At 44.2% G+C, this 22,972-nt stretch overlaps 1 protein-coding gene across 7 annotated transcripts in view; it reads right to left on the minus strand.

The window, feature by feature from the left end:
- Positions 1-8,456: 8,456 nt before the first annotated feature.
- The window catches only part of TRAF3 (TNF receptor associated factor 3), a 98,624-nt gene continuing 84,108 nt past the window's right edge, over positions 8,457-22,972 (minus strand). For all 7 annotated transcript variants that reach the window (XM_030558696.1, XM_030558697.1, XM_030558702.1 and 4 more), the window contains 2 exons: positions 17,656-17,830; positions 8,457-16,209 (listed from right to left, as the gene is read on the minus strand). In XM_030558696.1, coding sequence (XP_030414556.1) covers positions 15,638-16,209; positions 17,656-17,830 — 747 coding nt within the window. In that variant the 3' untranslated portion in view covers positions 8,457-15,637. The remainder of the gene's footprint in view (positions 16,210-17,655; positions 17,831-22,972) is intronic.

Consider the following 22,972-nt stretch of genomic DNA (forward strand, 5'->3'; position numbering starts at 1 on the left):
AGAAGGGGTAGGAAGTTCCAGGGGGGCAGTCAAGGGACAGGGAGCGGGGGGGGGGTTGGATGGGGTGGAGGTTCAGGGGGCTAGTCAGGGGAGAGGCAGCGGTTGGATAGGCATGGGAGTCCCAGGAGTTTGTCAGGGGATAGGTAAGCAGTGAGGTCCTAGGGGGGAAGTTGGGGAGGCGGTGTCTCAGGATGGGGCAGTTGGGGACAAGGAGAAGGGAGGCTTAGATAGGGGGTGGGGTCACAGGAGGGGGTGATCAGGGAGCGGGGGGGGGAGTTGGAGTTTCTGTGGGGAGCAGTCAGAGGGAGTGGATGGTGGCAGGGTGGGGCTACCCTCCCTCCCCGTGGAGTGTCCTATTTTTTGAATGTTAAAATATGGTATCCCTACCCTACACAGTGCAGGTCTCCACTGCGCAGACTGCAGCATGAGGTCTCAGTTACCTCACTTCCTCTCTCTTCCTTTCCTGTTGATAGTGGCCAAGGGAATGCTGGGAAATGTAGATCTTTCCCTGATCCAGGGCTGGGGCTATAGGCAGGGAGCTAACCAAGGAACTACAGCTCCTGGGGCCCCCTATTGGTTCTCAGATCCCACGCTGGATCCCTGCCGCCCCTGCAAATGGGCCGCCCAAGCATGTGCTTGCTTTGGTAGTGCCTAGAGCCGCCCCTGATCGCAAGCCTCCATGTACAACCCCCCCCCCTTAAACACACTGTTTAATATATTTAACACCATTATAAATGCTGGAGGCAAGTGGGATTTGGGGTGGAGGTTGACAGCTCACAACCCCCCCCCCATGTAATGACTTTGCAACACCAAGGGGTCCCAACCCCCACTTTGAGAAAAGACGGTTATTCACCTTTGTAACTGTTGTTCTTCAAGATGTGTTGCTCATATTCATTCCAGTTAGGTGTGCGTGCACCGCGTGCACGTTTGGAGATTTTTACCCTAGCAACACTCGGTAGGCCGGCAGGGCGCCCCCTGGAGTGGCATCGCTATGGCGCCTGATATATACCCTTGCCGGCCCATCCGCTCCTCAGTTCCTTCTTGCTGGCTATTCCGACAGTGGGGAAGGAGGGTGGGTGTGGAACGGATATGAGCAACACATCTCGAAGAACAACAGTTACAAAGGTGAGTAACTGTCTTTTCTTCTTCGAGTGCTTGCTCATATCCATTCCAGTTAGGTGATTCCCAAGCCTTACCTAGGCGGTGGGGTCGGAGAGAGACATTGCGGAATGTAAGACCGTTGAGCCAAAGGCGGCATCATCTCTGGACTGTTGGACCAATGCATAGTGTGATGCAAAGGTGTGGATGGAAGACCAGGTGGCCGCGTGGCAGATTTCCTGTATGGGAACATGGGCCAAGAACGCGGCAGATGAGGCTTGAGCCTGAGTAGAGTGGGCAGTGAGATGGCCAGTCAGAACGTGAGCCAAGTCATAGCATGCCTGAATACAGGATGTCACCCAAGATGCAATCCGTTAGGAGGAGATTGCCATGCCCTTCATACGTTCTGCCACCGCTACAAATAGCTGAGGTGAACACCGGAAGGGTTTGGTCCTCTCGATGTAAAAGGCGAGAGCCCTGTGGACATCCAGAGTATGCAGCTGCTGTTCCCGTCGTGATGAGTGCGGCTTTGGAAAAAAGACTGGCAGGATGATGTCCTGATTAACGTGAAAGGCAGAGACGACCTGAGGGAGGAACACCGGGTGTGGTCGCAGCCGTACCTTGTCCTTATGGAACACTGTATACGGAGGATCCACAGTCAATGCTCGAAGTTCTGAGACTCGTCTAGCCGAGGTGACAGTGACTAGGAATGCTGTCTTCCAGGACAGGTATAGCAGCGAGCATGTGGCTAAAGGCTCAAAGGGCGGCCCCATGAGCCTGGTTAAGATGAGGTTCAGGTCCCAGGTAGGGGTTGGGCATTTGACCTGGGGGTAGAGTCGCTCCAAGCCCTTGAGGAATCTGGAAACTATAGGGTGGGAAAAAACGGAACTGCCTGCCTCCCCAGGATGGAAGGTGGAAATAGCTGCAAGATGCACTCTTAGAGAAGAGATCGCTAGACCTTGCTCTTTAAGAGACCATAAATAGTCCAAGATAGTGGTGACTAATACAGATTGCGGAGAAAGGTCCTGCTAGGCACACTAGTGACAGAAGCGCTTCCATTTAGCGAGGTATGTTGAATGTGTCGAGGGCTTTCTGCTTCCCAGCAGCACCTGTTGCACTGATGCGGAACAAAGCAACTCCAATTGGCTCAACCAGCCAGCAGCCATGCTGTCAGATGAAGGGACTGCAGGTCCGGGTGGTGCAGCCTGCCAAAGTCCTGTGTGATCAGGTCCGGGCAGAGTGGCAAGGGAATCGGGTCTGACAGAGACAGGTTGAGCAGCATGGTGTACCAATGCTGCCTCGGCCAAGCCGAAGCAATCAAGATAAGGCGGGCTTTGTCCCTGCGGAGCTTGAGTAGAACTTGGTGGATGAGAGGAAACGGTGGGAAGGCATAACAGAGGTGGCCCATCCACGGAATGAGGAACACATCCAACAGGGAGCCCGGAGAGCGACCTTGTAGGGAGCAGAACACCTGGCATTTCCTGTTCATTCTGGAGGCAAACAGGTCTATGTGGGGAAAGCCCCACCTCCGGAAAACCAAATGGAGAATGTCCAGACGGATGGACCACTCGTGCGACAGGAAGGACCTGCTCAGATGATCTCCGAGCATGTTCCGGACTCCTGGGAGGAAGGAGGCTACTAGGTCTATGGAGTAGGCTATGCAGAAGTCCCACAGTTGGATCGCTTCCTGACACAAAGGGGAGGACCGTGTCCCTCCCTGTTTGTTTATGTAATACATGGCCATTGTGTTGTCCGTGAATACTGCAACAACGGCCCTACAGATGGCGCTGGAATGCTTGGCATGCCAGCCAGACCGCTCTCAGCTCTCGGACATTGATATGTAGCGTCAACTCCTGGGATGACCAAAGGCCTTGGGTGAGCAGGTGCCCTAGGTGAGCACCTCAGCCCAGGGAGGACGCGTCCGTTGTTAGGGACGTGGAGGGCTGGGGAGGATGGAACGGAGACCTGCACACACCCGGGATGACATTCACCACCAGTCTAGGGAGCCGAGAACGCTTGGCGGAACTGTCAGAATGATGTCTATGGTGTCCCTGCCCGGCCGATAGACGGATGTGAGCCAGATTTGTAGAGGACGCATTCGCAGTCTGGCGTGCTTTGTGACGAATGTGCATGCAACCATGTGACCGAGGAGACCAAGGCAAGTGCGAGTAGAGGTTGTTGGAAAACTCTGAAGACTTTGGACAAGGGAGACTATGGCCTGAAACCGGTGTGGGGGTAAACTGGCTGTTGCAAGGTTGGAGTCCAGCATTGCCCCGATAAAATCTATCCTCTGCGTAAGCACCAGAGTGGACTTGTCTAAATTGATGATCAGGCCTAGACGCATAAACAGGTCCTTGATAATGGTCACATGGCTGACGACTTGTGCCTCGGAGGCCCCTCGGATAAGCCAGTCATTGAGGTAAGGGAAGACGTGCATTCGACGACGGCGTAGGGAAGAAGTGACGACCGCCATACACTTCGTGAAGACACGAGGGGCCGAGGAGAGGCCAAAGGGGAGGACAGTAAACTGGTAGTGTCGATGATTTACCACAAAGCGCAGATACTGCCTGTGCGGGGGATAAACTGCAATGTGGAAATATGCATCCTTCATGTCGAGAGCGGCATACCACTCTCCGGGATCCAGGAAAGGAATGATGGTTCCCAGGGATACCATACAGAACTTGAACTTTTTGATGAATTTGTTCAGGTTTTGCAGGTCTAGGATAGGCCGGAGGCCCCCTTTCGCCTTGGGAATTAGGAAATATCGGGAATAAAACACCCTTGTCCCTTAACTCCTCCGGTACCTCCTCTATAGCTCTGATTGAGAGGAGCCTGTGGACCTCCTGGATGAGGAGTTGCTCATGAGAGGGGTCCCTGAAGAGGGACGAGGAGAGGGGGTGAGAGGGAGGGGGTGGAACAAACTGAAGATGGTATCCAAGCTCCACCGTACATAGGACCCAACGATCTGAAGTCAATTGGGACCACGCAGGGAGGAATGGGGAAAGGCGATTGTAGAACTGAAAGGGATCCGGGGAGGCAATTGGTACACTGCTCTCGGGCGCACCCTCAAAAGTTTTATTTGGGTCCCGGTGTTGGTTTGGTGGAACCAGAATTATTACCCCCTTGAGGTCCAGACTGACGTCTGCGATTGGTACGACCTCGTCTTCTGGCAAAGTCTTGTCTTGGCCAAGGCAGAGGGTAAGGGCGCTGAGGTTGGGAGCGGAAGGACTGTCTTTGAGTCTGAGGTGTAAGCATTCCCAATGAACGCATAATTATGCGGTTGTCCTTTAGACTCTGCAGTCTGGGGTCCGTCTTTTGCGAGAACAAGCCTTATCCATCAAACGGCAAGTCTTGTATGGTATGTTGCAGCTCAGGTGGCAGGCCGGACACTTGCAACCATGATATACGTCGCATGGCTATGCCAGAGGCAACCGTTCTAGCTGCCGAATCGACGGCATCTAGCGAGGCTTGTAAGGAGGTCCTCATGACCCTCTTCCCCTCCTCCAAGAGTGCTGCAAATTCCTGGCGGGAATCCTGCGGAACCAACTCGGCAAACTTCCCGACCACCTCCCAGGTATTGTAATTGTATCTGCTCAGGAGGGCTTGTTGGTTGACCTCGCGGAGTTGGAGGCCTCCCACGGAATAGATTTTCCATCCCAACAAATCCATGCGCCAGGCCTCCCTAGATTTAGGTACGAGGGCTTGTTGGCCGTGGCACTCCCATTCATTGACGGACTGTACCTCCAATGAACAGGGAGCGGGGTGCACATAGAGGTACTCATACCCCTTGGAAGGCACCATGTACTTCCATTCGACCCCCTTGGCTGTGGGTGGGATGGAAGCCGGGGATTGCCAGATAGTGTCTGCTCTAGCCTGGATCAAACAGATGAAGGGGAGAGCCACTCTGGCTGGTGTCTCTGCGGACAAGATGCTAATCACCGAGTCCTCCACCTCTGGAACCTCCTCTACCGGAAGGTTGATATTCTGGGCGACACGCCGCAGAAGGTCCTGGTGTGACCAGAGGTCAATCGGAGGTGGCCCCGACGATGATGTCCCTGCTACTGCCTCATCTGGGGAAAAGGAAGATGACAGCCCCGAGACGAGTGTGTCCTGAACTGACGCCTAGTCCGAGGGGACCTCCGTCTCCGGAACATCATGCGGGTCCGGTGCGTGTGCACTGGTTTCCTCTGTGTCAGCGGGGGGAGGTCTGCTGACGGTGACTTCGGGCACATGGTGCTCTGAGTGAATGGAGCGTGATGGGCCAGTTGGTTCACCTTGGGCTTGATGATAAGCCCAAGGTGTCCAAAAGGACCACTGATGAGGTCCGTGGTCCAGGCCATGGGCATGCATATCCGAATCCCCGTAGGAGGCACTGTCCGCATGGGAGGAGACAGATGGATGACACGAAGGCCACGGAGGAGCTGAAGTCGATCGGACCAGGTCTCTGCGTCCATTGGACTCGTCTGCATGGTACCGGCGAACGGTACCAGGAGTCGTAGTGGTGCCGGGAGCGGGACCGGGACCTGCGACCAGCACAGTGCCGGGAGGTCGACCGGTGCCTTACGTCTTCATTCCGAGATCGGCTGTGAGAGGTACGGCGGTGCCAGGATCTGGACTGGTGCCGAGAGTACCACGATGGAGACCGGGATCTCGAGCGGTACCACGAGTATGACCGGTACCGGGATGCGAGCGCGCTGGGATCGGGAGCGATGGTGGGACCGAGAGTGTCCAGGGGACCTGGATCGGGACCGGCGGCGTTCGATAGTGCCCGGCGAAGATGGCCTCATCATGGCGGGCTTGCCCAATGATTGAACAACCCGCACCGGCGGTGCTGGGGGTTGGGGCAGCTCAGGCTCCGTCAAAGCAATTAGTTCCCGAGCCGTGGAGAAGGTCTCCGGTGTGGAGGGCATGACGAGCTCGACCACAGCGTGCGCCGGGGAGCTGGTAGGCACCGGACTCGACGGTTCCTGTGAGACTGGAATCAACGGTGCAGAGGCAAGTGGTGCCGCGGCAGTTGACGGTGCCGGGCAGTCCACCTTGGATGTACGCTCCAACTGCAGCGTAGATACAGGTGCCGCAGGAGCCTTGTGCCTCTTGCTCCTCGGGGAGAGGGATCGGTGCCGGCCAGAAAGTTGAGCCGGTGAAGGCTGGTGCCAAAGAACCTTTACTGGAACCGTGCGCTCTGGTGTGGAGGGGGCACTTGTCGTCGGTGCTGAGGATGGAGGAGTTAGAGCTGCCTCCATCAAAAGTTGCTTCAGGCGAATGTCCCACTCTTTCTTTGTCCGGGGCTTGAAAGCCTTGCAGATTTGGCACTTGTCCGCAACGTGGGATTCGCCCAGGCACTTTAAACAGGAGTCGTGCGGGTCTCCTGTGGGCATCGGCCAATGACAGGCCGAGCAGGGTTTGAAGCCTGGTGAACCGAGCATGGGCTCCGGTACCGGGGGAGGAGAAGGGGCTAGCCCCTGATCCTCTTTAACTATATACACAACTACTATAAGAACTACTAATATAAATGCTAACTAGAACTATAGAAAATGAACTATGTACACAATAACTATATAAACGAGCAAAGAGCTAGGGAGGTGGAGATCAGCTAAGCCACGCTCCACTGTTCCAACGACCAACACGGGCGGTAAGAAGGAACTGAGGAGCGGATGGGCCAGCAGGGGTATATATCAGGTGCCATAGCGGCGCCAGTCCAGGGGGCGCCCTGCTGGCCCACCGAGTGTTGCTAGGGTAAAAATCTCCGACGAACGTGCACGCAGCACGCGCACACCTAACTGGAATGGATATGAGCAAGCACTCGAAGAACCCCTGAGCTAGAGTCATGGGGGAAGCTCTCCGGGCTGCACCTCTAGTCACCTCATAGGACGGGAGGACTAATCAGAGAGAGAGATGCTGCCAAGAGCATAGCTTTGCCACCAGAGCTACTTAGAGACACACTGGACAGCGTGGTGTAGAGCAGTGGTTTTCAAACTTTTTTTCTGGTGACCCAGTTGAAGAAAATTGTTGACAAGGGAGCTGGGGATGAGGGGTTCAGGGTGTGGGAGGGGGCTCTGGGCTACGGCAGGGTGTTGGGGTGCGGGAGGGGGTGCAGGCTCTAGGGTGAGGCCAGGGATGAGAGGTTTGAGGTGCAGGAAGGGGTTCTGGGTCGGGGTGAGGTGGCAGCTCCAGGCTGGTGCAGGGGATTGGGGCACAGGCTTACCTTGGGAGGCTCCCGGTCAGTGGTGCAGGCTTCCTGTCCTGGCACCGCGGACAGTGCTATATCCCAGCCGATGGGAATTTGGAGCTGGTGCTCGGGGTGGGGGCAGCACATGGAGGCCCCTGGTCCCTCCACCTAGGAGCCGGACTTGCTGCTGGCTGCTTCCAGGTCACAGAATGCTGTCAGAACAGGTAGGGACTAGCCTGCTTTAGCCGGGTAGCACAGCCGACGGGACTTTTAACGGCCCAGTCAGCGGTGCTGACCAGAGCCACTGTGACCCAGTGCCTTACATTCCCTAGTAATGGGTTGCAACCCAGAGTTTGAAAACCACTGATGTAGGGTATGGCTCTACCCATATCTCTACAAGCAGAAGCAAGGTGGGGACTATACAATAGGCTGAAGAAAGTGAAAAGGAAACAAGGAAGACAGAGAACGAGGGGAATGGAGAAAACTGGAGGTCAGGAGATAGAGCTAATTGCTGTCTGAGAAGTCTGCATGCTTCACAAAAAGGACATGCCCCTCACTGTTGGTGATCACAATAATTCCCGTTATCATTCAATTGAAACTCAAAAGTGAATGAGCAACAATATAACTTACACATGATTTAGAGAGAGCATGTAACTTTGTGTGGACTATCTAAATGTTACCCTACAGGCATGTTGGAAATATTGTATCCCTGTGCTTTTATTTTGGTTTCAACTTTAGAACTCAAAAATGCAGTAACTTTGTTGGAGGAAAAAATAATTTACATTTTTTGGAAATTCAAGCCAAACTCTCTCCCTTCAGTATCCTCCTGGGGATGCAGTTTCATATGAATGCATGAAAACCCATCTTAATTGGTTCTACTCTATCTGCCTGGTAACTATGCTATTGTTTTGATGTCAGACTGAACACTAATTTCCTACTTTATTTTACTTGTGTGACTCATCAGGTAGTAGTTGAGATTTTATAAAAATCCAAAGCAAAGAATCTTGTGGGAGAAGATGGTAAATGTTGTAACAATAATGTGATACAGGTCTATCAGCTACATGTATGCATGGAGCCTTAACTAGTCATCATATAAATGAATACAAAGGAGGTGAAAGGTTACATTTTTACTCTGTTAAGCAAGCTCCAGCCATTCAAATTCCAATACACCACCTTGTTTTTAAAAATATGATTTCCTACTTAGATTTATTTTTCCTTTAATAACAGACAGTTTAGCATCTCAGTTTTGCATTCTACACTCTTATACACACTGTCCTTGTATTAGCATTAAAACACAAAAGACATAGCAAGACCTCCAAACACAAATAAATACCAAAAAACACAGTATACAACAAACTGAAGTACAACATATAATAATGCTATTGGAAAATTAAGACATGTTGCTTCATTATTATTATTAACAACAACATGGTTATTGCTGAGCAATAAATTATACATTTTTAAAGTCTGTCCCCGCCCCCCCTTAAAAAAAAAAAAGTACGAATACCACTGCTTACCAGATCACTTGCACTGTATCCTTACAGCTATTGATAATTAAGACAGGCAGAATATACACAATCAAATGAGGTTGGCCTTCTTTGGTCTTTGTTTTTGGATCGTAAAACTGAACATAACAGGTGTACCATTCACTGAAGAGTATGAGATAAAATGTAAGTTACACAAGTTTTATAAACATTAATTTGTACACTATTCTTGATTACTCACGTATTTTCCACAGATATTTCTTAAGAGAATTTCTTGGAAATGTCAGCTTTTAGCTTTTCCAATTTGTATGTTGTTTCGTGTGTTTTATAGGTTATCCTACTTGTCTGAGAAGAATGGACCTACTTACAGCCCATTGTTTCTGAATGGGATATTAACATCCCTTAGTCACCACTAAATTATTGGAGTTTTATATCTCATAAGAAATCCTGAATTTTCCCCCTTTATTCCCCTATAAAACTGAAAAGTTATATAATGCCTAACACTACAGCTACAAGGAAAATAAATGTGTGGATCATATGGTGCATCAGCAATGATGGAAGCCTGAACTTTTCTATTCCACAAGTGCAGATTACACAACTCGCTGCCAGTGAGACAGGTCATAGTTGGAAAATGTGTCCTTTCAAAAATGAGCTACAACTGAATTTAAAGCTCAGAACACTCTATGCAGGAGAATGACCTTTACGTATGGCAATGCTGGTTTATCTCAGTAACCCTTAGACAGAGTCAAATTCTCTCACTACGCATCCCACTGCTAGCAATGGTGCGAGTGGACACTGGCATTGCTAAGAAGTTAAAAAGTCCTCGTGGAACTGACAACCAAATTAAGAGTTTAGTTCCAAAGGACCAAAATGTAAAAAAAACACCAAGAACAACAAACCCTTGCTTAAGTGGGTTGATGAACCAAAACCACAGAGTTGGGATCCAGATCTGAATTTACATAAATCCTGGGATATTCGATCAGGCGTATCTCTGTGACATTTAGATGTTATTTAAACCCTAAGGAACTAATCCTAACTTGGAGAAAAATGTGGCCTAATATAGACACTAAGATCATGAAATGGAAGACAAAAGCTACAGTCTTGCCAATAAATTAGAAAAGAAATAGGATTAAACAGATCCCTTGTGTGCTGTCTCTCTCAACTCTTCCAGAATTTAAGGGATGCCTCTGAATTTGCACCTAAAATTTCTTCTTGACCTTCCCCCATTTGGCACTGTCTTGAAGACTCAGATTAAAAGGCAGGAAGTATAGTTAAACCCTCAATGTTGTTGCTCAGCTAAACTGATTAAGAAAGGGTCACAGTAAAGGTTGACAGAACCAAAATTAATCCTCTTAAACTATGTTTGGTCTCCCTGCCTACTTGAGCCCTTAAAATCTATCCCTCAAAATGAGGGCACCATAAAAAGAACAATTGAAAAGGACTGTGTTTGGTGACATGTGGGCTGTCACATGCATGCCCCCAAATCATGACAGCTCAGATGTTTAATTCTAGCCCTTACAGTCTTGACTGTGGTCTTTAAAATATGTCACTTCATTTGTTTCAGTTCCTTTAAGGGATAAGCACATGAAAAGGCGAGGTCCACTAGTCTGAAGATAGTACTAGGAGACAGGAACCTCTAATCTAACCTTGGCTCCAGCACAGGCTCCTTTTGTGGCTCTGGGCAAAGTCATTTAACCTCTCTACCTCAGTTCTCCTGTCTATAAATTGTGAATGCTTCGTATGAGGATTAGTTCTTGTTTGTAAAATGCTTTGTAAATGAAAAGCACTATGTATTATACAGTAAGCACTAACAATCACTATCAAATAGACCAAAGTCCAGAGTAGACTTTTTATTTTTATTTTTTTTTTGAAGTTACCATGATTTCTAGGTCAACAGAAGTTGAGAGGTATTGATTGAAGTAAACTACAGGAATCCCAGGAAGAGGTAGGCAGAGGACTAGCTGTTTTTCCATTTTCTTATCTTCCCAAATAAAAAAACCCCAATAATCTTTCGCCCACCTCTTCATTCTGAGCTGCCCAGCACCAACTTTTTTTTTTTTAAACCCTGAATCTCCTGATTAGCTGAGTGAAAGGAGGGATGTGTGAACTAGAAGCCACTCCATGGAGCATCCATATAAAGTTTTCAGAAGGATCCAGCAAGCTACCCACTTCCCACGAGACAAAGCAGATTTTGTGTGCAGTGTGCTGAGTCTTCATACCTGGAATGTGGGAATCCAGGGCTTGCTGCTATCCATGAGTCTCCCTTAGCAGCAGCAAAAAATATTTCCAACAGTCAACAAAGACTGATTTGGGGGCTGGGGTTATTTTGACAACTTCTATATGGTCAAACAATTCTTTGCCTGATGACAAACCCGGAATATATATATATATAACATTGTAACAGTGAAAACTAAGGTACTAGGTTTGTAACTAAAATTCATTCGCTAAGATTATTTTTCTCCCTCCACCTATTAATATATTTGCATAGTTAAACATCAAGGCATCAAGTCTGCAGTAACATTTGATATAGTCAGGAGGTGCAGAATACTTCTCTACCATTGCCTACAGGCTTTTCTGTCTTGCACCACAGAGCACCAATGTTATTAGAAACTGCATTGTTGGTGAAATGCCTGTTCAGCATGATGGACTACAATTAACAAATAGGTGGGTTTTAAAGTCAGTCGTAACATGCCATAATCAGGGCAAGTTGGTAGCAACTTGAGCAGTACAATCGTACCATAACATTCATGGGTTCAGTACTTTAAAACTACAACTAACACAGTTCTCCATTACCTTGCATTTGAGAGATTCATCAGGCACATTTCATATCTTCAACTTTCCTTTTCCAAATAGGAAAACCAATTTGGAAGAGGAATTAAACTGCATTTTATCTTTTTTTTTAAGATAACTAGCATGTTACTCATTACATTTCATTATCACTGAAGTTGAGCTACCCTTTTCTGTTTTCCTATTGCACATTCTCTTTGAGAAGAACAAATTTACAGTAAAAGGCTGAAATCAACATTGCATATAAAAAGTCAGCAGTTGACTTAAGTTGTGAAGGCGTACATGTAGACAAAAGCTAAACAAGATCCCTTTAAGATCAACAGAGAAGTAATGCAAATGCGGTCATGTATAAGGATCATAGATTGGTCTTTAAACGCTGAAATAGTTTCATCCTGTTTGGAATTTGAGACTTTTTTTTTAAATAACAAATGCATACATACTGTGCGCATAGTGTAGACAGAAAACATCTAGTAGATTTCAATCTTTTTGCTAGATGTTCCAACGGAAGTGGGAGATGCATATACATACAGTTAGAAGGTCACTACTGTGGAACAAACAGCAAGAGCATCTGGCTGTGCACTGCTAATGAATACTAAACAGCAATGACAAGATTCCATTATGAAGAAATTCTGTTTATGGTCATGATTAGCACTGTGACACCATGGGCCCTCCACTGCATTCATGCAACTCTACTGAGGCTCACGGGGCTTCAAGGGTGCGATCTGAGGGCAGAATATAGCCCTGTGAGTCATTTTCATAGATAGTCCCCAGAAAACTTCTGAAATACCTGGGAGGAAAAAAACCTGAATGTTCAGGGGAAAAATAAATGTTTAATAACCTTACTGGACCCAAAGGGCAGTAAAGCACAAGGAATCTTTACCCTAAATTTGGATGATATTTCATGACCTTATTTCTCTAACTGATACATAATTTCATTGCTGGGAAGCTGAGGGAACCCACTTACATATACAGCAAAAATCTCACAGTCCAGGGATATCTGGCAATTTCTGCAGGTATGGGGATATTATAATTGATGTACTCCACAACAGGATTAGTTACATTTTGCATAAGATTTTTGGATTCTGCAGAATTAAGGGGAGCAAACTGGAAATTCTGTGGCAGCTTCACATCATTTTTAAAAATGAAAATACAGCTTCCATGTTGATTATCTTGATATTAAAATCAATGTATATGCCAAAAGATTTTTGTATTGGCAATATATTACTGCATGACAGAAGCGGTTAGAATGAAGCTGGAGGTTTCGGCAGCTTGCACTTCTGGCATCTGAGTAAGCACGGAATGAAGTTTGGAGAACTATGGATTAAATATATTAGCTGGTGTTTCTGGTAAAATAACCAGCAAACAATTATTGTTGACATTTAAATTTTCATCAAGAGGTTTCAGAGTTAACATCACACTGAGATGAACTGGTGATTCAGACATCCCAGGACTATTATTAAGCTGTATGCAGACTACACTATAAATTTACACTTGTTTCTGTTTCATTTTTTAAGAGCTTGAATTCAGGAGCATAATTCTGCTGCAAGACTTGTAGCCTGCATCTACAAAATTGTAAAACACAATTAAATTGATTGTTATACAACTCTCACCTAAATCAGTCCCAGATTCAAACAGGATAGAAACTATTCTTATGTGACCATACATTTTCATTTAAATTTCACAATACATATATTAGCAATGGGAGCAGAGCCCTTTGGACATTTCCACTTGGGAATCCTGTTTTCAGTAAAATTCTGTGATGCACATACACAAAAGCTCAGCTGCCTACATTCATGACTATTAGAATGGTATGCAAGTTGAGTGAACCTTTGCTCTAAAGCATAAGTGATGGGTTTACTTAGGCTGCCTGCATAAAACTGCAAGTGCCATATAGATCTTCTGCAGGAAGTCCTCCTTCTGTGCCAGAAGTGAAACATTAGCACAATAGCTTGCACCTGTTGTCACCTATGTACCATAAAAGGAATATAGTACCTAGACAGTGGAAGCAAGAACAGGAAGACTGATTGCTATGGAATGTTTTGGATGCCAAGAAGCAGGCAGTATTCTAGCAGGTGCCTGGAAAACCCATGAAGACCACTTAGCATGCACTGTATATTTGTAACAGGAAAGTACTTCTTGCAGGCACAGTCTGTGAAGGCACAGCCATAAAAGACAATGGCAACAGAGACAAGCTGAACTACAAAGGCATGAATTCAACTGAGCCCAAGGTAAATATTGTGACTACGCCCCTAAAAGTGGAAAACTGAATGGGTACAACCCTGACAGTCAAGACGACCGGCACAATTCCCTCTCATGTGCACAAAGGTGTACTAATTAGCTTCTCCCTTAGTTCTAAGCAGCAATCAGATTTTAAAGCAGCACCCAGATGGCTGGTATATAGTTAAGTTATGCCATTGGACTTTCTACTTCCAGACTAACAAGCAGAAGTAGATAAACACAGTGGGTTGCAATTAGCATGTTTCAGGGCTAGGAAATGCTTGCTGCTGAAGTTCAGGCAGCTATAACAAAAACCCATGCATTTCCCAGTTAGGATGCTTGTCAGTCTGCCATGAACAGACACCAATGAGCGTATACATTAATATCCACTCAGAATTCTCAGATTAGTCAATTTGAAGTGCTGCCAACTTCCATACACCGGATTGGGAGGAAGCATGACATCTTCCTTCATGTTAGTCTAGGGGCACTGTCGAAGTCCAAGCTCCATAGGAGCAGTGTGCTACAAATTTGGCACCTGAACATGATGGATTCCACAGACGCTCTCGCAGCCAAATCTGGACTTTGGCTTCTATCCTGCATGTTGCAAATTATCTAAGGGCTCTGAAGACAAGGCTACACATTTTGCCTGAAGTCCAGTTAAAACTACCATTTTGGGTATTATAATTAATCTAAATACCAAGCTATGGTTTATAAGCAGCATGTCACATTTAAGGCACATGTATGCATGCAAGCCACCATCATCTTTCCATTGCTTTCTGATCATATATTCTTAATAAGATGCAATGATCGCTAGTATAGAATGAATTTAGAGGATCACGACTAGCTGTTTTTCAGCAATAATCCTCTTCCCCACACTGAAAATATTAAGTGTTGCACATCTATGCTGTCAGCAATATATATAGCTTGATTGGAAAGCATGAGGCAGAACTTTAAAAGCGTACAGGATTCCGTTTAGAACTCCAAAGTTCAACAAATGCCCTATTTTAGGGTGAAAACAATTATAAATCTGATAATGATGCACAGCATCCATGAGTGATTTTTCCTTAATTTTGAAATAGTGTCATTAACTACGACATATATTGTAGGTTTACATTTCTAAAGAGAAATAACATCAATAGTTGAATAATTTCTTTTTTTATCACAAGTGATAACCAGTGTTTGATATCTTCTATTTTTCTTCCAAGAAATATCAGTCTATCAACAGCTTTAAAATAAAATGTTTTCTGTAACAATTATTAATAGAACTTTAAATAAAAATATGATTTTGATTTAGATACTTTCAAGAAGACCTGGATATTTTTCAAGGTCTTCTGACAAAGTAATTATTAAAACAGAGACCAGATGAGGCCTTAAAAAGACAATATACTGTATTTCAGACACGATTGCACTTAGTTTTTCAAAATAATTATATCATAGTTGCAACATTACTTCATCATTTCTTCTTTTACTTAACATGCTGACAGTTTCCAGCTAACCCATATATGAACTTTTTTGTATTCTAGTCTAAATGAAGAAAAGTCAGGTAATTTATTCAGCACACACTTTACATGTCTTTTCACCTCCAATTGACTAGATTAATAAGTTAAATAAAAAAGCCTCTCTGACTGTAATCATTATCCTCATGAGGGATAAATAATTCTTCAGAGTTTAAGTGTTACTAGTTCTATTAGAAAATATACCATGGTATGATTTCTTAATGTGTTGCTACTTTCGCCATTGGACCCTATGAAGTTATGCCTTCAAACTCTTCCTTCTGTTCCACAAGGTGGTCCTTTGTGCTTTAGGACCTCTGATTGAAGACAAACTGATAGAAAACCCCAAATGGAGTTGTCTTCTGTTTAACTGCCTCCCCATTTATATGTCAGGGGTCTGGTAGATCCGAAGTATCCACTATGACTTTAATAAAAATAGTATCATCTTTAATATACGTTCCATTTTCTAGAACTGTTTGAGCCACAAAGACTGGGCAACCAGATGCAATGTTCATTTCTCCAGTAGGCTTCTTGAAACTACTGCTGTTTGGGTCTGGCTTGAAAGCATCTCCTAAGTGACGTCGAGAAGCTCCCTGATCCATTAGCATCAGAGTCACTTTCTGTTTAAATGGCCAAGGAAGTAAGGCATCATATTCTCCACGCATTATGACGAAAAACAATGACAAGTGCGTCCCTTTTCCCATGCCATCTCCATTAAGGTAAACTCTGGCACACATCTTATAGCCAAAGTATCCAGTATAAAAAGGCTGGCTGTACAAGGACAGAGTCTTCCCCATCACAGCCTCTTGTTTCCGACGTTTATAATCTCGAATTTTCCAAATTAATACTCCATTGTAACTGGCAGTTTCTAACACCTGGAATCGGAGGTCCATGTCAGCCAACCGAATATCATGAACACTCAGCATTTGATCGTGTCTGCTTAGCTGTGTCTCTAGTACGGCTAGTAGAAAATGGAGAGGGGGTTTGTGAGAAAAAAAGAATAAAATAACTTTTTAAAAAATATATAGAATTAATAATCAATAGCACAAATAAATAAATAAATCTCACAATACTATAGTAGTATAGAGTAAAATAGTATAAAGTTAAGAACCAACTCACATTTAGCCACATACATTAATTTCCACTGCCAGCAAGCAGTGATATTAATTGGCTCTTTTATAAAGCTGATATTTTACTGTATTATATAGGAAGTTGGGAACTGCACTACACTTGGTAGAAATGTCAAGCACTCAAAACATCCAGCATAAATATTGTTCAAATCACCATGCGATACAGTCAGTTAAAGAACAAAATTTGACATTTTTCCCTAATCAGCTGTTTGCCAAGGGTTTAATAATATTAACTATAGATTTATCATTGTGGAAACCTTTGAAAATGACGACAGAACTCATGTGATCCCATTTAAATGAAGAACAACCATGGGTTGGTTCAGAATCTTCATCTTTGCCTGATCCTTCATTGGGGATCAGCAGTAAATGTATTATGAGTAAAAGCTGAAAATTCAAGCTATGTCTTATTACGGATAAACAGTTTTCTGCACTACATGGTACTAAGTACTCCCATCTCCCCAAGTTTTGTTTGTTTGTTCATTTTTTAATGAGTCTTTTCTTCCCCTCTCATGGAAGATAATAGTCATCACTTTATTCCTTTGTATTTTACAGTCCGGCAACAACAACAAAAATAGGTAGTGTGGATTAGTAGAGGTACTTACATGAGGCAGTTTTTTTGTAAAGATAATTTTAGCTAGTAATTTGTTTTTGAACCAAACAATATTGCCTGAACCCTTAGGAATGGTCTACACTGTACTGCTAACTTGTGACTTTCATCACCTTGTTCAATGTGTGAGGCAATGACCTTACTATTCATATAGCTCTCATTGTGTTCTTCACATCAAACATTCCTCTGTACCAAACATAAAAGACTGTAAATCAACATCTGGAAGCATATTTTCAAGTGAATAAAAAAAAAAACTGATCTGTTCACTAGGACAATATTACTCCGAAAATACTTGCCAATACACTGAAAATATTTTATAAAGAAGCTACTGGAATCTATTAGCTTTCTAAGACCAGCTGAGAAAATATTTGCAACTAACTTTCAGTGTAATCAACACTATGTTCAAGAGAACAAAATAAGATAGGAATGAAGTCTAAGGTACAACCAGGAAGGGGAATGTCATGCCTTTAACAAAAAGATTACACACCTAATTTCCTTTTCAAGAAACTGAAGGATCAGTGTTACTGATGTTTTCAAAGGAAAATCACAATGGGAGTTACATTCAAAATAGCTCATTTGGCTTTTTTTTTTTTGCCCTTTTTTTTTTTTTTTTTTTTTTTTTTTACAGTAACTGCTGGGTGGTACTTTACTTCATTGTGCTTACACTCACCTGTATTTCGAGCTCCTTGTCCTGCAGTTTTATCGACGCTTTCCAGCTCGCTCACTCTATTCTGGAGGGACTCCACACTGCTCTTCATGATGTCTGCCTCCTCCCAATTCTGTCGGAATGGGCGGATCTCTTTGTCCAGTTCTTTCAATTTCTCTGCTTGATTGTCTATCACTCGCTTTATGAAACAGTAAAATTTAGTTAAAAGAAAAGAAAACCACCAGGAAAAGCTGGAAATAATGAAGGTTATACAAGGATTGTGTCTGTGAGAAAAGCCATTTAAAATAAACTCTCATCTCTTAAATGAACCTTAGCAGTAGCATAATCTAAAGGAATAAGGATGGGACTAAAACAGGAACAGTTTTACTACAGGTTCTACCCCCACTGATCTCCTGGGTGGCTTTGGTTATGACACTTAACCTTTCAGTTTCCACGAGGTGTGAAACAGAGATAACTATTTCATAAGGGTGTTGTGACAATGAACGTCTGAACAGCACTTTGAAATACGAAAGTCGTCTGTACGTGCTGCTATTTTTTGAGAACTGTCAGGATCTCCAGTAAAAATCAGATTTAAGAACAAGTTAGAAAATTAATATTTTGGCCTTTGATTACAGAAGCTTGTTTCAATATAAGGTCTTATAATGAAGGTTTTACTCAGTGTTGAGTTTAATCTGGATTGGATTTTTCAAAAGCATCTAAGTGATTTAAGAGACAAAAGTCAGTAGAACTCATGTTTCTGGTCACTCAAGCACCCTTTGGCTCCTAAATTTAAACAGGCCATGCATCCTGAAGGTGCTCCCTGGGTCAGCTTTACATTTACAGTTATTCATAATTTTAAAAAGCCATGAGGTCTTTGTTCAAGAGAAGTGCAGAAAATCTTCTCATCTCTGAAGCAGGCACACTCATTTCATTTCTCACTACTCTATTTTAATAAAAAAAATTAAGCAAGGAAGGAAGAGCACACCCACCAGATTGCTTCAAATTTAATACAAAAAATATGGAACGCTTTATACTGTCACAGCTAATTTAGAACAGCAGGAATTTTAGCCAGAACCATGTATTCGATTATAGGGTTAAAATGATAGTGAAAGTACTTGAAACAAGAAACTACTTTGGCTACCAGCTACAGTTAAATTTCAGATCTGACTTGACGGTTTCAAATAATCTATCAGAGTTTATTAAACAGCTCCAGCAAATTTCAAAATGTTTCACTTCTACATTTTTTTTTTTTGCATTTTAATACAAAAGACAAGTTCAGTTTATTTTGTGTCTGCCTTCTGGGCAGATAATCAAGCATTCAATGTTCTCTGTGGGGATAACCCTAATGTCCCACACTTCATTCACTTCCCCTTTTGGATGTCTATTTTAACCACCTGGTTTCAGTGTATACTGGAAATCTGTAATAATTAAATGAAGGCTTCAAATTTGACAGGCCGCTGGTAGAATTATTATATTCTAGAGGTGTGTTTTATCTTGCTATATCTAAGAAATACTACGTTATGTGGGATGTTTCAAGAATAATCGTTACTTTTTTATTTTTTTTTTACATTGATGCTTCAAAATATGTATGTATGAATCTTGAAATGATGACTATGTGAAGCAAAGCTCTGTACTAAATCAAATGTGTGGATTTGTGCTCCCATCAAATAGATTAATGTCACCGTGCTTAGTGAAGCTAATCACAAACTACAAAGACAAAAAAATTTATTTCACCACAAAAGACCACAGAGGGGAATAAAACAGAGAACAGCCTTGAGCCGTATATGTAAAAGGGAGCACACCATGAGATGACCTAACCTAATTGTATAAGAGCATATCACCAAACTTAGAGCAGGAGTTCACAGATTCAGAATCACACATAAATTTAAAACATACCCATAAATTGACTCTTGACTTGTATTCGTGGAACTGGAGTGAAACTGCAAGCTCACTGGGACAGTGGCCATCTTTTAGTTATACACCTCTACTTCGATATAACGCTGTCCTCGGGAGCCAAAAAAATCTTACCGCGTTACAGGTGAAACCGTGTTATATTGAACTTGCTTTGATCCACCAGTGTGTAGCCCCGCCCTCCCCCGGAGCACTGCTTTACCGCGTTATATCCGAATTTGTGTTATATTGGGTCGTGTTATATCAGGGTTGAGGTGTATGTTGTACAGTGCCTCACACAATGGGGCCCTGATCTCCGACTGGCGCCAACAGACACAATACAAAGAAAAATAATTTTCATGTGAACCAGGAAGTGCCACTATAGGAAAAATACAGAAAAAGTATAGGCAAGGTTTTTCCTGGGAACAATGGTGCCAATATGGGAGAAAATGATAGGACTATTGCTTTTTTAGGAACAACTTTTTCTCCACCGAGCCATATTTAATATGCTACTCTTGACCACAATGCATCTAGGTTTTACAAAGAGAGTTCTGTTTATTGCCAGAGTGGGTTATATTTTATCCCTCAAAATTGTTCAGGATAATTCCAAAAACACAGAAATAGGTCTGTAATCTATTGAAAAGGAGGCTCTAGGTTCTTTTGCCTCTTCCCCTGCAGGCAGGCAGAGGATTTTCACACTGGGAATACTGACAAACTAAACCTGAATTTAATGCAGCAGTGGAGAATTATATTTTCTCTAATTATGTCATTTGTCAGCATGCAGATGTCTCACATCGTACTCATAAATTTTCAAGCAGATATGAATTTTCTATATATGACTTTCTATTTCAACCACTAACTTCTCCAAATTATTAGCACACCCAGCTCTATGCCTGCATTAAGCCATACATGCCTTTTCTGAATACTGAAGTTGATGATCTTTCATTTTCTGTAGGTAGATACTCATTTGTTATAGATATTTTATCAATTTATAAAAATCTTACACATTATTTCTGGACCAATCCTGGCTACTAAAACTAAGCATCCTTCAGAACTTAGACTAGGGGCAGACAAACTTTTTGGCCTGAGGGCCGCATCGGGTTTCGGAAATTGTATGGAGAGCTGGTTATGGGAGGGGAGCATGGCCCGGGATCCCCTCAATATGCAACCACCCCCCCGCGCTTCTTGCCCCCTGATGTCCCCCCGGGACCCTTGCCCCATCCAACCAACCTTGTTCCCCCACAGCCCTTGGGACCCTTACCCCATCCACCCCCCCCGCCCGCTCCCTGTCCTCTGACCGCCCCCAGAACCCCTGCCCCTGACTGTCCACCACCCCATCCAACCCCCCCTCATTCCTGATGGCCCCCCCGGGATCCCTGCCCCATCCAACCATCCCTTCATCCACAGATGAAGATATCTGTGGATATAAAGCAGATATCCACAGACTTCCAGGCTCTAGTTATCTTTAAAGAAAATTGTGAAGTGGTGGTGTGACACTAATGCCGCTATTTCCCCTATTCTCTGTGCTGAGGTGATGGCTACTAGGAACACTGTCTTCACTGATAGATGCATAGGAGAACAAGTGACCACAGGTTCAAAGGGCTGTCTAGTTAGACTCTTTAGAATTCGATTTAGGTCTCATGTGGGATGCTGGGTGTATGGGAATAGGTTCCTATGCCATTGAGAAATCGGACACTGGATGGGCGGAAAACAAGTATCCATCTATTTGTTGGTGGCAGGCCATTACGGCTGCCAGATATGCCTTGAGGTAGCTTAGAGATAGTAGGCCTCAAGAGGAGAGGGATATGTAGTCCAGCACAACAGGGAGGGAGGAAGATACTAGGATGATTTGTTTGGAATTACATCAAACCTGGATTTTTTTTCCATTTTTGTAAGTAAGTGTGGCAGGTAGCTGACATTCTACTGTGTAAACACTTCTTTCACCTTTTCAGAGCAGCAATTCTGTGTGTGTCAGAACCATGAAGGAGCTGAGATTTGAGCTGCAGGATCTGTAGGTGGGGATGGAGGATTTGTCCATCGTTCTGTGAAAGGAGGCGAGGACTGGGTTGAAGAGGGATTGGTAGACATAGTGTTAGCTGTGCCAGATATTGGTACCATGTCCGTCTCAGCCAGGTGGAAGTGTATAACTTTTGCTTTTTCTCTCTTCATTTTTTAAACAAGATTTTCAGCATCAGAGGACATGGAGGAAAGGTGTATAGAAGGTCTCTCCCATGGGAAAAGAAGAGTGTCTCCCTAATGAGTGTTTCCCAAGACTGGCCTTGGAGCAATATAGTGGGCATTTCCTGTTCAGGTAAGTGGCAATCACGTCTATTGTTTGCATTCCCCCGTGATAAAATATGCAGTGAAGTACTGTTGGGTTTATTTCCCACTCGTGGTCACGTGAGAACTTGCAGCTGAGGCTATCTGCGGTTATAGTCTGTACTCTGACAGGTAAGTGGCTGATATGAAAACACTGATGAATGCACCAATTCTATAGCTTTAGTGCTTCTGTGCAGTGAGGATGATCTAGTGCCCACTTGTCGATTTATATAAAACATGCACACTATGTTGTCTGTCATGATTTTCATGTAAGTGTCCTTTATTAGTGGAAGAAAGTGTGAACAAGCATTTCTGACTGGTCTTAGTTCTAAAAGGTTGATAGGGAAAATCAATTCAATAGGGGATCATTTGCCCTGAACCTTGTGGTTGTTCAAATAGATGCCCCAATCTATTAGGGATGTGTCCATTGTCAAAAGCAATGTTTGGAGGTGGGGGGGAGGGCGGTGCGAATAAGATCCCTGCAAAGACATTTGTTGACTCTTTCCATCATTCCAGTGAGTATTGGACCCTGCAGGGCATCGACAGTGGTTTGTCCAGTCCAGGGGTCAACAACCTTTCAGAAGTGGTGTGCCGAGTCTTCATTTATTCACTGTAATTTAAGGTTTTGCGTGTCAGTAATACATTTTAACGTTTTTAGAAGGTCTCTTTTGATAAGTCTATAATATATAACTAAACTATTGTTGTATGTAAATTAAATAAGGTTTTAAAAATGTTTAAGAAGCTTCATTTAAAATTAAATTAAAATGCAGAGCCCCCTGGATCAGTGGTCAGGACCCGGGCAGCGTGAGTGCCACTGAAAATCAGCTCGCGTGCCACCTTTGGCACACGTGCCATAGGTTGCCTACCCCTGGTCTAGTCTGTCTCTGTTTGGTGTGTAGGCAGACCTCAGCCATGCCTGTAGACACTTCACGTATAGTCTAGTGTGAGATTATATGAATATGCATGTCACCCATGTGCCCGAGAAGCTGGAGGCAATGTCTGGCTGGCATTTGTGGGCTGGCTTGAACTGTCTCTATGAGAATGGCCAGGATGTGAAATCTGTATTGCGGGAGGAATACTCTTGCTTGTACTGCATCGACATTGGTCCCTATAAACGCCAACTGCTGCACTG

The sequence above is a fragment of the Gopherus evgoodei genome, chromosome 4 (assembly GCF_007399415.2).
Source record: "Gopherus evgoodei ecotype Sinaloan lineage chromosome 4, rGopEvg1_v1.p, whole genome shotgun sequence".
Taxonomy (NCBI): Eukaryota; Metazoa; Chordata; order Testudines; family Testudinidae; genus Gopherus; species Gopherus evgoodei.